Source organism: Manis javanica, chromosome 13, assembly GCF_040802235.1.
Source record: "Manis javanica isolate MJ-LG chromosome 13, MJ_LKY, whole genome shotgun sequence".
Classification (NCBI taxonomy): domain Eukaryota; kingdom Metazoa; phylum Chordata; class Mammalia; order Pholidota; family Manidae; genus Manis; species Manis javanica.
Genome location: NC_133168.1, coordinates 46195566 through 46211777, shown reverse-complemented (window position 1 = coordinate 46211777; position 16212 = coordinate 46195566). Strand labels below are relative to the sequence as shown.

Genomic DNA, 16212 nt, shown 5'->3' with positions numbered 1-16212 from the left:
GAACTTTTCATTAGGATCAACCAATTTATACAGCAAATTTCTTTCAACCTGTCTTTAGTACTATTAAAAAAGCTCAAATGACCAAGTGGCCTTATCCCAGGTTTGCAAGGCTGGTTCAAAAATTAATTAATGTAATCCATCACATCAATAAGTAAAAAGGAAAATCACAAAATCATATCAAAATATGCAGAAAAAACATTTAACAAAATCTAATATCCATTTATGATTAAAATTCTCAGTTAACTAAGAAGAGAGGGGAACTTCTTCAACTTTGATGAAGGATTTCTGCAAGAAAAACCTGTAGCCAACATCACACCCAATGGTGAGAAACTCAAAGCTTTCCCACTAAGATCAGGTACAAAGTAGGGACGTCCTCTCTCATCGCTCCTTTTTAACATATTGGGAGGTTTTGCTAATGTAATAAGATGATAAAAGGAAACAAAAGGTATACGTATTGGGAAGAAAGACATAAAACTTTGTTCACAGATAACATAATTGTCTAGAGAGAAAATCCAAAAGAATCAATTTAAAAAAATCCTGAAACTAATAAGCAATTTTAGCAAGGTTACAGGATATGAAGTTAATATGCAAAAGCCAATTTGCCTTCCTGTATACCAGCAATGTGTAAGTGGAACTTGAGATTAAAAAATAAAAGCACAAGATAATTTACATTAGCACCCCCAAAAGTAAAATGTTTAGGTATCAATCTAACAAAATAGATGCAAGATCTATAAAAGGAAAACTATAAAATTCTGATTAAAAAAATCAAAGAAGAACTAAACAAAGGGAGAGATATTCTATGTCCATTGATAGGAAGACTCGATATTATTAGATGTCTGTTCTCTCCAACTTGATCTATAAATTAAATGCAATACCAATCAAAATCAGAGCAAGTAGATATCAACAAATTGATCTAGTTTAGAGAAGAAAAAGGCCCAGAATAGCCAACACAATATTGAATGAGAATAATAATAATAATAATGTAGAACTGACACTACCCAACTTCCAGACTTATTATAATGCTTACATTAATCAAGACAGTGGTATTGATTTTAACAAAAAGATCAATGGAACAGAACAGAGAGCCCAGCAGTAGACCCAAGTAAATATGGTGAATTGATCTTTGGAAAAGGAGCAAAGACAATAAAATGGAGTAAAGAGTCTTTTAAACAAATGGTGCTCGCATACTGGATACCCACACGCGAAAAAATGAATTTCAGCATGGATCTTACAATCTTTACAAAAATTAATTCAAAATGGACCATAGACCTAAATATAAAATGCAAAACTATAAAACTCCTAGACGATAACAGGAGAAAACCTAGATGACTTTGGGCATAGCAATAACTTTTTAGCTATAAAACCAAAGGCATGATCTGTGAAAAGACATAACTGGTAAGATGATGACTTCACTAAAATTTAAAATTACTGCTCTGTGAAAGATAATGTCAAGGGAATGAGAAGACAAGTCATAAACTAGGAGAAAATATTTGCAAAACACAAATCTGATAATAATCCAAAATACAAAAATAAAAAATCTTAAAACTCAGCAACAGGAATACAAACAACTCGATTAAAAAAATGGGTCAAAAACCTTAAGATACACCTCACTAAAGAAGAAATACAGAGGTAAATAAGCATATGAAAACATGCTCCATATCATATGGCATCAGGGAAATGCAAACTAAAACAGCAATGAGATACCACTACAATTATTAGATTGGCCAAAATCCCATATACTGACTATACCAAATTCTGGTAAGGATGTGGAGCAAAAGGAATTCTCATTCATTGTTGGTGGGAATGCAAAAATGGTACAACCACTTCGGAAGATGATTTGGCATATACTTGCCATATAATCTAAACATACTTACCATTTAATCCAGCAATCATGTTCCTTCATATTTATCCAAAGAAGCTGAAAATTTATATACACACAAAAAACTCTATATGGATATTTACGGCACCTTTATTCATAATTGCCAAAACTTGAAAGAAACCAAGATATCCTTCAGCAGGTACATGGATAAACTGTGGTATACATAGACAATGGAATATTATGCAGTGCTAAAAAGAGATGAGCTATCAAGTCATGAAAAAACATGGAGGAAACTTGAATGCATATTACTAGGTGAAAGCAGCCAATCTGAAAAGGTTACATACTGTATGATTACAACTACATGACATTATGGAACAGGAAAAACTGTGCAGACAGCAAAAAGATCAATGGTTGCTAGGGCTTGAAGGAGGAGGGAAAAATGGAGTACAGAGAATTTTGTGGGCTGTGAAAATACCCTGTATGATACTAATGGATACATGTCATTATACATTTGTCCAAACCCATAGAATGTATACCACCAAGAGTGAACCCTAAGATAAACTGGACTTTGGGTGATTATGATGCATTAATAATGTAGGTTCATCAATTGTAACAAATGTACCACTCTGGTGGGGAATATTAATAATAAGAGAGTCCCTGCATGTGTGGGGGAAGAGAGTATATGGAAAATTTCTTTATTTTCCTCTCAGTTTTGCATGAGCCTAAAACTGCTTTAAAAAACATCGTCCTTAAAACAAAAAAAGTCCAGAGAGGCAAAATTTGACACAGTACTTTTCCATATTTATTCAGCATTCTTTTAGCTAAGTAAGCACAGTTTGAAATAGCTCATTATTAATAATTTTACAGTTCTGCGATTACAAGCAAATAGGACTACAACATGCTAAATAATGCTCTAGAGACTACTTTAAATATTTTAAGGACAGATTATGAATTAGCTTTGTGCTGAACTAATGTTATAGATAGCTAGAGAGTTACCAAATACTTAAACTACTGAAAAGGCTAAGTAAATTTTAATTGTAGTAATTTGATTGTTAATCTTTACAGGTAAAAGAGAACCACTACTAAAAATGTGAGGTTCCAAGTATTTTCTAAAACAAAGAAGAAAAACTTACTATGATGGGGTATAAGTCTATATAAATTAAATAAATTGGTTAATCACCTTTTTAAGAGGTCATAAGGCATTTGAGAATTCCTTAAATACCTTCCATGTGATCATAATAATATAGTCAGTTACATCTTTCCAAATTCACATAATACATGTTGCACATGTTGAAAAATTCCTTTTCTGAAGTTCGTCATATTTTAACTGATTTTGGAAACTTGTAACTGCTAATCTATATAGGTATAATACCTGCTTCCAAATGCTTCTCTCCACCTCCAATGAATAAAATGGAATTTGGATTTTCATTTCACTTGTAAAGTAAATAATAATGGAAGCAGAACCCAAGGTAAGTACATGTCTCTCAGCATACACCTCCACTGTCTACCTGCCTAACACTGAGTTTTAACACTCAGTGCCACTGCCATCTGCTCTCAAAAGTGTTTCTCTCTCCAGACTCTTCTGTGGACCATTACAGCACTTAACAAGCTAAACAGTAATCACTGGTTTTGTCCTACCCTTGTCTTACTAACTGAAGGCAGACTATCCTTTCTCATTTTTGTATTTTCTGATCCTGGCAGTATCTAGACACATTAAATGGTACACAGTAAATGCTTAGCAAATGTTTGCTGAATGAATAAATAAACAAATGAACTAAACAATTTTGATTGCAGATGTTATAACAAAACATTGTAATAAGTATTTCATTACCTAAAGTTATGTTTAATATTATACAAAAAATATAAAAGAAAACATTATCTCAGCCCATTTCTAATATCCATACTTTAAATTCTTATGTTCATTTATATTAACAAACATAGTACTATTATACACTAGCACAATGCAGGACTAGCTTTCAGTACCTACTCTTTATTCACAATCACTATTGTTAGTGTAGATCAGCATCAAAGGACAATTCCTAAAGAAATATATCATAAAATGATATTTCAATAATATTAACATTGTGATTAAATTAAATTTTCTTATCCAAGTCTCTTCCTACTTTCAAATTAGAACTTTTTAATGATAAAAGCTAGGTCTAACCACTTTTTAATTCTAACTTTCCTTTGTACAATAAGCAAGCAATAAACAACACTTTCTGCTAGTTTTAGTACATTGATACAAACATTTTATTTTTCTTCTCCATTTATGTTCTTACAGGTAAAATTCCATTACAGTGAATTCTCTTGGACTGCCAATTGATTACAATTTCACTGTTAGGATTTATTTTATAGATGCTACATAGTTTTCAGGAACAATTTATTACAAAGGTGCAAGGGTTTAAGATATGAAAACCAGTATCTGAAATTGTGTAAGAAGTGATATATATATATATATAATATATATATATATATTATATATATATATAAATCTCCCCATTAGCAAAATCAGAGATCACTATGTAGTCTGATGGCACTCTTTATTTTGAAATTTTATGTGTAAAATTATAGAACTGTCAAAAAATAATTCATTTCTTTTTCTCCTTCATAGTAAAAAAGCTCCAACAAAGTACTTTCTATGCCAGTGTATTCATAAGTAAATCACTATTATAATTGACTATTGAGAAATGAAACTATTTGAACTTTTCAAAAAAATGCAAAGCCTTTCTTGATTAACAGAATTTGTTTTATTGGGATTTTACCTATAGTATCTTGTGCTCTAGACAAGTAACAAAACAAAGAAGTCAAAGTATTATGTAACCATATTACAGATCTCAGGAAACAGACATTCAGAAAAGATTTAAGGCTGACAGTAATAGCCTCTCATAAAACTCAGCAAACCTTACAATTGTAATTGGACTTCAGAGGGACCAAAATATTGGTTTATGTTGAGCCAAGAGTAGGAAAATCTTCCACTGTTGACATTTTCATGTTCTTAGTTTTTCAATCAAACAATCAGCCTATAATTAAAAAAAACACACATTAAAAAAATTCTAGTTACCATAGCTTATATGAAATAATTCTAATGGCTAAATCCCTATTGTGATTTAATCTAATTCTAATCATAAATCCCTATTATGATTAGCCATAGCATAACAGCTGGATACTACATATTCTGCTCCTAAAAATATCTTACAGAAAAAAATCTCTCAATGAAATAGTTTTATAAACTATAGTAAAAGTATTCAATACTGTATACAAATGCAGATTTTCATCCACATTGCATATTCATTAAACAGTTTCAATAAGGAAAGAAAAATAAATATAATAGTAAAATTTTAAAAAGTAAACTAGACATGGAGGAGTCTTAGATGCATATTACTAAGAGAAAGAAGCCAATCTAAAAAGGCTACATACTGTATTATTCCAACTATATGACATTCTAGAAAAGGCATAACTGTAGACATTAAAAAGATCAGTGATTATCAGGGATTAACGGAGAGGGAGAGATGAATAGGCAGAGTACAGAAGATTTTTACAGCAGTAAAGCTATTCTGTATGATACTACAGGTATTATGGTAGATACATATTATACATTTGTCCAAACCCACTGAATGTACAACATGAACCCTAATGCAAACTATGGACACTGGGTGATAATGACGTGTCAATATAGTTTCATGGCTTATAACAAACATTCACTGTGGTGTTGTAGGATGTTGGTAGTAGGGAAGATTATAAGTATATGCAGACAGAGGGCACATGGGAACTCTGTACTTTCTGCTCAATTTTGCTATGAACCTAAAACTGCTCTAAAACATAATCTAAGAAAATAAAAAACTGAAATCTTATTATATAATTTCAGAGACATTTCTCAATTATTTTATATATCTGGGACATTATATAAGAGATTTTGAAATAAACTTTGTCTTTATCTTGATTTTTTTTTCAAAGTCTCATAATATATACTGATGGATTTAAGAGTTCAGATTCCCAGGATGAACCATTAACAGATCTTATAATTTTGTTCATTCAGTTTTTTCCTAACTAAAAAGTCATGTAAGGAAATAGTTAAAAACATCACAAAAATGCATTTTAATAATTTTTATTATGAAAGCATACATCATGTAAAAAACATATACAAATTTTAAAAATCCCTTTTTTATCACACTGGTTTTTTAAAGAGCCCACACCATCTGTCCTGCAGAATGTCCCACTTTTTTATTTAAGTATATATACACACATAAATATCTTAAGCATATGTTTTAATTAAATAGAATCATCTGGATAAGTTTAGAGAGAGATGTTTGAAATATGAAGTTTCTAGAAATCATATGCTTTTTAATTTCTTGTGTACTATGGCTATAACAATATGCACTAACTAGTGGTAATTATTTAATTATTTAATTTGTATTTTGATGATTATTCAGATACAGCAACTACAGGTCACCTTATCACTATGGATACATAAAATAAGAGACTGGTAAGATAATAGTCAAGTGGCCCTGGAAGGACAGAGTTGCTTTATAACCAAGGCTTGATTGTCAGACCACAGGCCTGTCAGACAGATCATCAGCTGAATTCCATCTTACTTTTGCCCTAGCAAAATAGAATTCTGCAACTTTTTAGGCTCAAATCTTCAACTTCAGACCTAGAAGTTGATATTAGTACTGGAGCCCTTTTCTAAGGAATTTAAAGGGACTATAAAAAATTATAAAAACTCAATTTCTATAATGATTATTGATGATGATGATAGAGGCAGCAGTTAACATTTACTGAGCACTTACTATTTGCAAGGTACAATGTCAAGTGCTTTACATGTAAATTATTTTATTAATCCTTCTATCAACCCTAGATGTAGGCTTTATTACCTATATGCAGATTATAGATAAAGAACTTGGGCCTTAAAAAATTTAAGTAACTTGCACATGGTCCCTCAAGTAACTAATGTAGCCAGAATATAATCCAGATTTGACTCTGGATTCCGAACTACTAATGCCACAGTTTTTCATCATTATCCTCTACCTGCAATGGAGAGACTCAGTCATGGCTTGTTTTTCTACAGATCTAATGATCTGGGAAATCCCCCAAATTAAAACTATTATGTTGGATATGTACAAGCAGTATGTTAAAACAGATGATCAAGCCTATGAGAGTTCTTAAGTGCCTACTGTTCCCAAGAAGAGAAAGACAACAAAAAAGACAATTATTTTAAATATTTTTGAACACTGCTAGTATAACAGTGACACTTACTGTGATAAACCAATAGGAATTCACTCTATAAACTAACTTTGATAAGAAGCCAAGCTCATCGACTGGTGCCAGAACATGAAGGTGTAAGTGGGAAATGGAACAGAACGGTGGCATATGGAAACCCATTCTAAAACAGAAAGGTAAAAGGTAATTGGCAAATCAGTTCTACAATGGCTTACAGCTGTTTTTTCTTGTTAAGACACATAAATATTAAAGATATCTAAAATAGGTTTCCTAGAGCAATCACATTATCACTCAAACATCTCTTAGTAATGACTGTTTTTCTTTATACACTTAAGAGTATCCACACAGTTCTTTGCATGGCGAAGTTCACAGAAACAAAAACTCATCATCAAGGAAGGCTTTAGCTGTGTATTATGCTTCAGAATACCGTTATGAACTCTTGAGTTGGCTTTATGTCTTAGCACTTTAGTCCATATCACACTAAGCTTTAATTCTCTTTATTTAGATGTCTCTGCAATGATTCTTTAAAAAAAAATTACAGGACACAAATAGAAATAGGGTTCTTTTATTCCAAGAAATAGCCAGTAGACAGCATGCTTTCTCCTTTAGTGTAAAGTGGTCATCTTATCAACCCATATTTCTGTTGTGAGATTAATTATATCATCATTACAGAAACTATCATTTTTCTTGTTTAAAACAATAGTGAAAGTTAGATGATAATTATTCATAATTATTTGCCTCATAAAACATTTGTAAAATAATTCCTTTGATTAGTAAAACAAAAAAATTTAATAGATTTAGCCTCTTAAAAATCAGTTACAAACTGATGTTTGTAAAATGTTCATTCTTCTAATGAGCACTCCAGTGACTGGGAAGGGAAGGTACTGCTTTGGGCCAAAGAGTCAAAAATACCATCTGCTCCTCTGAACAGTGCTTAATGCTTTTCAGAAGATTTTCATACACACAGTCTCACTTGAGCTAGAGGTAGGCAGAGCAGATAGTTTCTTGGAGCGGTTAAACAATTTAGCTAAAGTAACACAGCCAGAACAACCACAGGACACAGTAAGTAGCATGGATAGCATTAGAATTAAGGTCTCTGAATTCCAGTTCAGAGGTGTTAGAAGTAATCTCCATTATACCTGCCTTGGTAATGCTTTGGTCACACAAGGCAAAGCCAGAAATCTTTACAAAACAAAAGACTATTTAGATTGATTAAAACAATTGCCAAATTGAACATTACTTTTTCTCAAACTTTGGCAAATGCCACAGTTCAGTTCAGCAGGCAATGAATTCAAGTTGATTTTATGCTAAATGTATAATAATATATTTCTGAATTATACAAAATGAGTATTTACTAAGAATATTCAATTTACACACAATTTTATAAGAATGCATATATTGAACACAGAAGGTGACTTGTAGCTATTTTACTTAACCGCTGTTGAATACACATGTCCATCCAAAATACAAGTGGTGATTATTAGATGTTGAGACATGAGAGGTAGAAGTTTTGATATTAAATTTAACCTACTAATGAAGTATGCTCACTCAGGAAAACTGCACTTAAAACCATGAACTTAGCCACCTCTGCTTTCATTTCTCCATGAGGAAATTACATTTCAGAAAAACCAATTGCATATATGATCTCTACTGGGAAGTAATCATACCTTACATTTTTGAAGTCAGTGAAATTATTCCTTTCAAGAATGGTTTTTCCAACAGCTACCATGTTCTCAACTAGAAAACAGGAAAGAAACATTACATTATAGGAGACATTAGGTTCATTAAATTATTATTAATTTTAACTTTTAGGGTCCTAGTCAAAAGTCTTATCAAATGCTTAAATACAAGAGATATTCAATGGCTCTAAGTTATTGAGAAGTTTTCTTATCAGCAACTGAAATGAAGCTGCAGTTTGTCACAAAATATTACACATAGGCTGGCTTTCAACAACTATTGACGGGTATTTTCAAGTGAGTATTTAGAACATCTCTTCCCTTCTGAGGTATAGTTCTAATCACAAAGAGACCAAACTGTTTGAATTAAGAAGAAAAACAGGACAGTTTTTAATTTGTCTTTGAGCCCTAATTAGGGATATGAAATGCTCTCCTGTCAGCTTAGTCTTGACCAGCCAAATGTTTCTGTAATTATTTTGGCTTCCGCACTCTATCTGCCTTACCATCTTTATTTTCTCAGTGCTTTATGGCCTTCAGATGGGAATATGCTTCCTCACTAGGAAAATTTTGGTAACCTGGGATCTTCAAAGCACAAGGCCAAACTTTAGACTTCTTTTGTTTCTGAATGGTGTAATCAAACATTTGAAAGGGGAAGAAGTGAGAGACTCCACAGAGAATAATGGTTCTTATAATAAGGCTTATAGTTCTTACATAAAGTAGTTGCTAATGTTTACTTCTTTAAGTCAGACTTGAGCCTGGAGGCTGCCAGACTTCCATGATAAGGCTAGTAATATGTCAAAAAAAAAAAGATTCAAAAGCTCAAGTTAATTCAAGTTAGACTATATCTTGTATTTTACTCCCAAGATATGAAACATGGGGTAAATGCAAAAGACAGTTTTTGCTTTTAGTTTTTTAAAAAATAGTTTTCAACAGATACAATTGTTTAAATTATTTTAACAGTATTGTTAGGCAGAAAGACAGATATGGGCAGGATGAAAGGAGGGTGAGGGCCACCAAGAACTCAGGGAGTTAATCACATTAAACCTTTCTGAAGGACTCACACCCTTTATAATGTGAGTTCACTCCACATGCTCTGAATCTGGGCTGAGCCTGAGACCTGCTCTAGCTAACACAGGTGAGATAGAGCAGAGACAGGGACAAGCATCATGATTAATTTTCCTAAAGGTGCCGAGATGTGAATAGCATAATAAGAACAAGAGGGACTTATCTTAAGGCTAAGATTCTATTTTAAGAGAGGATTGGGAAGTTAGATTACAGGCATATTCTTTAGTAATCAGCCAACAATCTATCTTAAGGCAAGGCAAGCAGTCTTTTTTTAAAAATTTTTTATTAGGTATTATTGATACACTCTTATGAAGGTTTCACATGAAAAAACGTGGTTACTGCATTTACCCATATTATCAAGTCCCCACCCATACCCCAATGCAGACACTGTCCATCAGTGTAGTAAGATGCCACAGATTCACTGTTTGCCTTCTCTGTGCTACATTGTTTTCCCCGTGATCCCCCACACCATGTGTACTAAACATAATATTCCTCAATCCCCTTCTCCCTCCCTCCCCAACCACCCTCCCACACCCCTCCCCTTTGGTAACCACTAGTTCCTTCTTGGAAACTCTAGTCTGCTGCTATTTTGTTCCTTCAGTTTTGCTTCATTGTTATACTCCACAAATGAAGGAAATCATTTGGCACTTGTTTTTCTCTGCCTGTCTTATTTCACTGAGCATAATATCCTCCAGCTCATCCATGTTATTGCAAATGGTAGGATTTGTTTCTTTCTTATGGCTGAATAGTATTCCACTGTGTATATGTACCACCTCTTCTTTATCCATTCATCTACTGATGGACACTTAGGTTGCTTCCATATCTTGGCTATTGTAAAAAGTGCTGCAATAAACATAGGGGTGCATATGTCTTTTTGAATCTGAGAAGTTGTATTCTTTGGGTAAATTCCAAGGAGTGGGATTCCTGGGTAAAATGGTATTTCTATTTTTAGTTTTTTGAGGAACCTCCATATTGCTTTCCACAATGGTTGAACTAGCTTACATTCCCACCAGCAGTGTAGGAGGGTTCCCCTTTCTCCCAATCTTTGCCAGCATTTGTTGTTCTTAGTCTTTTCAATGCTGGCCATCCTTACTGGTGTGAGGTGATATCTTATTGTGGTTTTAATTTGCATTCCCTGATGATTAGTGATGTGGTGCATCTTTTCATTTGTCTGTTGGCAATCTGAATTTCTTCTTTGGAGAACTGTCTCTTCATATCCTCTGCCCATTTTTAATCGGGTTATTTACTTTTGGGTGTTGAGGCATCTAAGTTCTTTATATATTTTGGATGTTAACCCCTTGTTGGATATGTCATTTACAAATATATTCTCCTATATTGTAGGATGCCTTTTGTTATGTTGATGGTGTCCTTTGCTGTACAGAAACTTTTTAGTTTGATATAGTCCCATGTGTTCATTTTTGCTTTTGTTTCCCTTGCTCAAGGAGACACGTTCAGGAAGAAGTTTTGCCTATGCTGTCTTCTAAGAGTTTTATGGTTTCATGACTTACATTCTGGTCTTTGATCCATTTCAAGTTTACTTTTGTATATGAGGTTAAACAATAACCCAGTTTCATTCTCTTGCATATAGCTGTCCAGTTTTGTCAACATCAGCTGTTGAAGAGGCTGTCATTTCCCTATTGTATGTCCATGGCTCCTTTATCATATATTAATTGACCATATATGGTTGAGTTTATATCAGGGCTCTCTAGTCTCTTCCTTTGGTCTATGGATCTTTTCTTGTGCCAGTACCAAATTGTCTTGATTACTGTGGCTTTGTAGTAGAGATTGAAGTTGGGGAGCATGATTCCCCAGCTTTATTCTTCCTTCTCAGGATTGCTTTGGCTATTTGGGGTCTCTTCTTCTTTTCTGGTTCCATATGAATTTTAGAATGATTTTCTCTAGTTTGTTGAAGAATGCTGTTGGTATTTTGATAGGAATTGCATTGAATCTGTATATTGCTTTAGGCAGGATGGCCATTTTGACAATGTTTATTCTTCCTATCCATGAGCGTGGATGTGTTTCCATTTATTGGTATCTTCTTTAATTTCTCTCATGAGTTTCTTGTAGTTTTCAGAGTATAGGTCTTTCACTTCCTTGGTTAGGTTTAGTCCTAGGTATTTTATTTTTTTTAATGCAATGGTGAATGGAATTGTTTTCCTGATTTCTCTCTCTGTTAGTTCATTGCTAGTGTATAGGAATAAGGCAAGCAGTCTTAACTGATATGCTCCTGGTGCTTGGGGGTAGCCACTGTCTTGGAGAAGAACAGGTAGTTTATCCTGTAGAATTATCTAGAGGACTGACTGTGGATAATGACATATTGTCTCTCACTGGAGATAGACATTATGAGACTGCATAACAAGCCTATCCCAACCTCCCACCCTGCAACCTTTTACCTTTATCCCATTCTTGAAAGCCTTAAGAGACAGAATCCTAAGCCCTTAAGTGTGCTCTTCTCTGATGCTGCCTGCACTTTCTTGGAGTGTGTATTTTTAAAAGACTTCTTACTGCTCAACTTATTACATTTTGTCTCTATGCTCTTCCAGTGATGTCTTTGTCATTTACTATTTTATTCTATTTTCCAGACTTTAAGCACAAGTCTTCACTCTCTCTGTCCTATTTCAGACAAGTAGGGAGGGACCACTAAAAGCTCTGATTTGAGTTTGCAAGTTCCCATTAAGGAGCTACCCCTTCCTTTCTGTTTTATTCAACCTGCCTTTGTCTACCTTGACTCTGGCCCATTCCTTCCTTAGAGTGCATTCAAATAAAACTTTTGCTCTGCTTCACTACTGTGTCTCTGCCCTTCAATTCTTTGTTGTAGTGGAGACAAGAATCAAGGAGAATGAACTCAACCCCTAACACTAACATAAGTATTTAAAGCTATAAATTTTCCTCTGGGCACTGCTTTAGCTAAACTCCACAAATTTTGATATGTTGCATTTTTGTTACTAGTTCAAAATATTGTCTTCTTTAACCTGCTTATGTACACGTTATTTAAAAGTGTTAATTTAAAAATATCTAGATTTTATTATTTTTCTAACTTAATTCCATCATTGTCAGAGAACATACTTTATAAAATTTTGATAATTTGAAATATATTTAGACTTATTTCATTGCCCAGAATATGGTTTATCTTGGTGAGCATGTGCTCTTAATAAGATGTGTATTCTGTAGTTAGGTGGAGTTTTATAAATGTCAGTTACAGTCAGAGTGCTCAATAGTATTATGGGTTGAGATGCTGTTTTTCCCAGGATTATGTCTCAGAGGTGACAAAAAAATGAAGCCAGTAGATAAGAGTACAGAGCAACCAGCAAAGCTCTTTTGATGAGCCAAAAAAGAAAGCTCCTGCTACTTAGGAGGGGCTCCAAGGAAGGATGCTGTAAGGGCTATGTTGTCTGGATTTTATACTGCCTCCTGAGAGCAAAACTCTCACACCCCATGGATCTAATAGAGAACTGAACTGGTAACATCACAACCCGCTCTTGACTGGCTGAAAGTACAATGCTTCATTTGCATAGGGCATAACCAATCAGAGCTGAAGTCCATCTAAGTGTGTTTTTGAATGGCTGAGTTTGGAGCTTCTTGAAACTTACAAAGGCCTTGAAACTTATAGGAGACCTGAACTCTGCCTGCTGCCCTCTATCACCTGCCTTAATAGTGCTATTGAGCTCCTCCATGTGCTTATTATTTTCCCAACTTTATAGACTGTATAAAATATTAACTGCAAGAACTTCTAACATTTTATTATGAAAATACTCAAATATACACAGAATCAGAAAGAACAGTATAATGAAACCCAAATACCCACCACCTTCTTTAAACTTAGTAACATTTGACTTGCAACAGTTACAAAAACTTTTAATAAGAAAAATAAAATACTAGAAAAATAAAAACAAGCATGAACACATTTCTCCCCCTTAAGTATAAAAGGAAATACTTAAAGCTTTGCTTGGTACTAAATATTGCATGTATATTGGCCTCCATCTGTTGGAATGAGTGTGAAATGTATTGAGAGAACTTCAGATGACTAAGGAACTTTGTAATATCTAGAAAGAATAGTTTTAAAGCAGGTAATTCAGCAATTGAAACACTATGAACTAAACATCAAGGTTTCCCATCAAAGAGATTTCTTATTCACTTTCAAAAAATCTGACCTAACTTATCTATCTGGTCGGCTTTTAAAAGTATCAGTCAAACTAATCCCAGACTCTGGTGACAAAGGTTTATCAAAGCAACTTTGAAGTAAACTTAGAAATGTCTTAGTAAATGATACCTGACAAGTCGCAGAAATCATGAATAGGAAAATAAAGGATAATCCTGTAAGAGAAAAGATTCAGAATGTCCTTTTCAGAAGCTAAAAGTTCACTAAAGCCACATTAAACTTTGGTGTTAGTTCATCTACACAGGAAACTAAAAGGCAGGTACCAATATGGTCTCACTCTCAGGCAATATGATCTCATGTGTCATATCATACACTATTTGTTTATAATTTTTCATAGCACCTTTCATTTTCAGAATCAAGAAAAGCCATCATTTAAAAACATAAAGTGGCATTATCTTTTAGTGATTTTAAAGATTAAATAACATGATATCTGGGATTTGCTTCAAATCCACTGTGGGAGAAGGTTAACAGATAAAAAATGATTGGCCACAAGTTAATAAATGTTGATGTGGTGAATAAATGGAAAGCATACTGTTTCTTTATTTTTGTATATTTTGAAATGTTTTACAATGAAAGCTTCAAAAAGTCACAATGCTCCTTTTTCATAATACCTGGCTAGACTTTTTCTTTTTAACCATCACTGCCATCATGTATGTTAACTCAAGATGACATAACCCTGAAGAATACTTCAATTTTCTTACCCAGTTCTATGTGCTCTTTTCTTAGATCTTTGCAGTTTCCAATATGTTTCTTTGGTACCACAAGATAATGGTGAGGCACTGCTGGCTTGATATCTTTGAAGCACACTAGGTCTTCATTCTAAAGGACAAAATATATCATGTGTTTGTAAATTTTTTTTAATCTCCTAATGCTCTTCTGCCATGTATTATACATCATAAATCTCAGTCTGATAGTGAAATTGTATTCACTAAGCCCATAAAGATAAGCTTTACCTTCCTTCATGAAATGATCACTTATTCTAGAGAATAAAAAAACTTTCATAAGTCAATTTCAGGAAAACAATTATGAATGAAGCTGATTAAAAGAATCGCAGAGGGCGGAGCCAACAGGCAGCGTGAATAGGACAGTGGGAATCTCCTCCCAAAAACATATATATTTTTGAAAATACAACAAATACAACTAATCCTAAAAGAGAGACCAGAAGACACAGGACAACAGCCAGACTACATCCACTCGTGCGAGAGCCCAGCGCTTGGTGAAAGGGGTAAGATACAAGCTCCGGCCGGCGGGACCCCAGCACACCTCCCCCCAGCTCCCGGAGGGAAGGAGGTAGAGGGAGCCCAGGACTGCTAAACACCCAGCCCCAGCCACCCGCACCAGAGTCAGACACAGTGCATGCATGGAGGGCTGGAAACTAGGGAAATAGGACAGCAAGATTTCTGAGCGGGTTCCAAAGCTGATGCCCATGTGACAAAGAAAAGCGAGTGCTTTTTGAAAGTCTTAAAGGGACAGAGACATAAGGGACAGAGACAGCTGGATGGAAACAACAAAGGTCACAGTCCAGTGGCTGGAAATTACAGGGAAAACCGGGCACACTAACCCCCTGGGCAATAGCTCTGAGACCCTCACGGAGGTAACGCCCCCCCCCCCCCCCCCCGGCAATTACCCCTCCGGGCGCTGCGAAAGCAGAGAAGCAGCCTAAGGCAAGCCCCACCCTCAGAAAGGGAGCTTCCTCCATATGGGCCGGACAAGACACAAAGACCCAGTCTACACGCAATTACCCAACACAAGCCACTAGGGGTCGCAGCTGTCCCAGTAAAGAAAGGCCAGTAGCAAGTGAAAAGTTTGGCCCTCCCAGCTGACAGTCATAGCACCTGTCAACATGAAAAGGCAAAAAAATATGATCCAGACAAGACTAACCCAGACAGCTTCGGCATCTGCTACATCTTCCCCTGAGAAGGAACCTGGGGAGATAGATTTAGCCAGTCTTCCTGAAAAAGAATTCAAAACAAAACTCATAACCATGCTGATGGACTTGCAGAGAAATATGCAAGAACTAAGGAAGGAGAATACAGAAATAAAACAAGCTCTGGAAGGACTTCAAAACAGAATGGACGAGATGCAGGAGACCATTAATGGACTAGAAAACAGAGAACAGGAATGCAGAGAAGCTGATGCAGAGAGAGATAAAAGGATCTCCAGGAATGAAAGAATTCTAAGAGAGCTGAGTGACCAATCGAAAAGTAATAATATATGCATTATAGGGGTACCAGAGGAAGAAGAGAGAGAAAAAGGGATAGAAAGTGTCTTTGAAG

At 34.6% G+C, this 16212-nt stretch overlaps 1 protein-coding gene across 2 annotated transcripts in view; it reads right to left on the bottom strand.

The window, feature by feature from the left end:
- Positions 1-1951: 1951 nt before the first annotated feature.
- Positions 1952-16212, bottom strand: part of HINT3 (histidine triad nucleotide binding protein 3) — a 30020-nt gene continuing 15759 nt past the window's right edge. Inside the window, exons 2-5 of one of the 2 annotated variants that reach the window (XR_005054641.2) lie at positions 14638-14755; positions 8709-8773; positions 7073-7199; positions 1952-4839 (exon numbers count right to left, since the gene is read on the bottom strand). Coding sequence is in view for 1 of the 2 variants with exons in the window: in XM_036993812.2 (XP_036849707.1) it covers positions 4807-4839; positions 7073-7199; positions 8704-8773; positions 14638-14755 (348 nt within the window). In the remaining variant the exon portion in view is untranslated. Of the gene's footprint in view, positions 4840-7072; positions 7200-8703; positions 8774-14637; positions 14756-16212 lie in introns of both variants that reach the window. The other variant, XM_036993812.2, reaches the window with a different exon arrangement.